At 16.0% G+C, this 2,582-nt stretch overlaps 1 protein-coding gene across 1 annotated transcript; it reads right to left on the bottom strand.

The window, feature by feature from the left end:
- Positions 1 to 332: 332 nt before the first annotated feature.
- PGSY75_0216900 (hypothetical protein) lies at positions 333 to 1,850 on the bottom strand (the record flags this gene model as incomplete). Its single annotated transcript, XM_018783833.1, has 1 exon — positions 333 to 1,850. One exon carries the CDS (start codon positions 1,848 to 1,850, stop codon positions 333 to 335), a length of 1,518 nt encoding a protein of 505 aa, XP_018643823.1.
- Between the last annotated feature and the right edge of the window lie 732 nt (positions 1,851 to 2,582).

Below are 2,582 nucleotides of genomic sequence, written 5' to 3'. Positions count from 1 at the left end.
TAAGGGTACCAATAATAAATTAAATATAACATATAAATATATAAATATATATAAATATATATATATATAAATATATATATATATATATATATATATATTTACTTTATTTTTTAGATCATTATAAAGGAATAAATCTTTTGGAATTTGAAAAAAAAGAATATGAGAAATATTCATATGATTATATGGTACTTTTTGACAATACATTGAATTATTATTAATATAGAAATTAAAAATAAAAAAAAAAAAAAAAAAAAAAAAAAAAACAAATACACATATATATATATATATATATATATATTTATATATATATATTTATATTTATATATTTTTTTTTAATTGTTTATATCTTGAAAATTTCCAAATATATCTTTAAATTTAATACCTATAGGAGAATTAATAATTTCTATTTCTTTTTTTTTGATTAACAATTTTTGTTTATTAATTTCTTCTTCTAGTTCTTTAATTTTGTTTGTATGTAAGGGTGTATATAAATTTTTATCCTCTTCTTTTATATCTAACTTGCAATTATTTATATTAATCATATTATTATTATTATTTATAAAATTATCTAAGGATATATGTTCACAAATAATTTTAGTATTTGTATCTTCTTCATCTTTATTATTTCTTAATAATAATACATTTAAATCTTTATTTTCATCATTATTTTCTTGTTGCATATTTTTTACATTTAAATCATTCAATTTTTTATTATTTAATAGACATATATCATTTGGATATATATATTTATTGAACATATCATGAGATTCTTCGTCAGATAATAAAAAAGGTAGCTCTCTTTCTTCTATCTCATGTTCTTTTTTTATTTTATTCATTTCTTCTTGTAATATCTCAAAATTGTGTGATATATTTTTTGTATTATTTTTTTTCATTTTTTTTTCGGTTTCTTCTTTTGTGCTATGACAATTCAAAGGGTCCTTATTTTTTATTATTTCATTCTGGTCTATGATATTTTTTTCATCACTATTATAATTATTATTACTTGTATTATTATTATTATTATTATTACTTGTATTATTATTATTATTATTATTATTATTACTTGTATTATTATTATTATTATCACTATTATTATTATTATCATTATCATCACTATTATTATTATCATCATCACTTCTATTTTTATTATCCCTTTCATTTTTTTTATTCCTTTCATTTTTTTTATCACCAAAGACTTCTTTCTTTTCTGTTTCCTTAAATAACAACTTCTTATTTTTTTGATACCATATATATATAGTTTTTAAATATTCATGTCTATATGACGATATTGTAGATATATGTAAGTCATTTAATTTATCACTCAATAATTTATAAAAACAAAATCGTTTCCATATAATATTAGTACTTTTATCTTTTTTTTCTTCTGATAGATATAATTTTATTATTTCATCAGATGAGGGAATATTTTTATTTATATCATTTTTTAATATTAAATATATTTCTTGTACTTCAATATAAAGAGCTCTAATATCATTTTTCATATCTTCACTTAAGTCTTTTTTATTTATTAATTCGTTTAATTCTTTTCTCATTAGTTTTTCATTATTATCTAACATTTCGTTTTCTATGAATATGCTTGAATTTTTTTTTATCTCATCACTTCTATCTTTTTTTTTTATAATATCATCCTCTTTATTATTATTATCAAATATATTGATATCATATCCTTTATAATTATATATATAATCATATGGATTACATTCAATTATTATATCTTTAATACTTCTTCTAACTTGTATAGGTTTCAATTTTTTTCTTTTCTCTTTATTCTTATCATCATTAGTAAGTACATTATTCGACTTGCTGTTTATTTTTTTTTTTTCTTCCATGACATAATTTTTATTACCCTCTTATCTTTTTTTTCTTAAAAAAAAAAAAAAAAAATTACCCATGTTAATAAAATGATATATATAGAGATATATATATATATATATATAGACAAATGAATAAATATAAATATACATACATATATATATATATATATATATATATATATATATATATATATATATATATATATATATGTTTATATGTTTGATAGGTGTATTCCCCAATTTTATTTAATATATTAATATTCCAAATTAAACATAAAAGAATATATAATATAATCCTTAAGTTATATATTTTAAACTACATCAAGAATTGATTATATATATATATATATATTATATCATGTAGATATATTCGAATGATTAAAGTTAGAAATAATATGCCCATGAATTTATATTTATGTTTATTTATTCATTTAAAATATATACACTAAGAAGAGAATTTATTATATTCTATCATATATTTTAAATGAAAAAAGAAATAATATAATATAATATAATATAATATAATATAATATTATTTTTATATTTTTTCTGGAGAGGAGAAAATAAGAAATATTGCACACGTGCGAACTTGTATGAGAAAAAAAAAAAAAAAAAAAAAAAAAAAAAAAAATTTCATAATAATAAACCATAAAGGTTAAAAGAATCAAATGATATAAATAAAGAAATCATAATTACCATATTAGACAATTTTTTAAAGGGTACCATATTTTTTATATAAAAAAAAAA

The sequence above is a fragment of the Plasmodium gaboni genome, chromosome 2, assembly GCF_001602025.1.
Source record: "Plasmodium gaboni strain SY75 chromosome 2, whole genome shotgun sequence".
NCBI classification, from domain to species: Eukaryota; Apicomplexa; class Aconoidasida; order Haemosporida; family Plasmodiidae; genus Plasmodium; species Plasmodium gaboni.
This window is presented reverse-complemented; position numbering and strand designations above follow the sequence as displayed.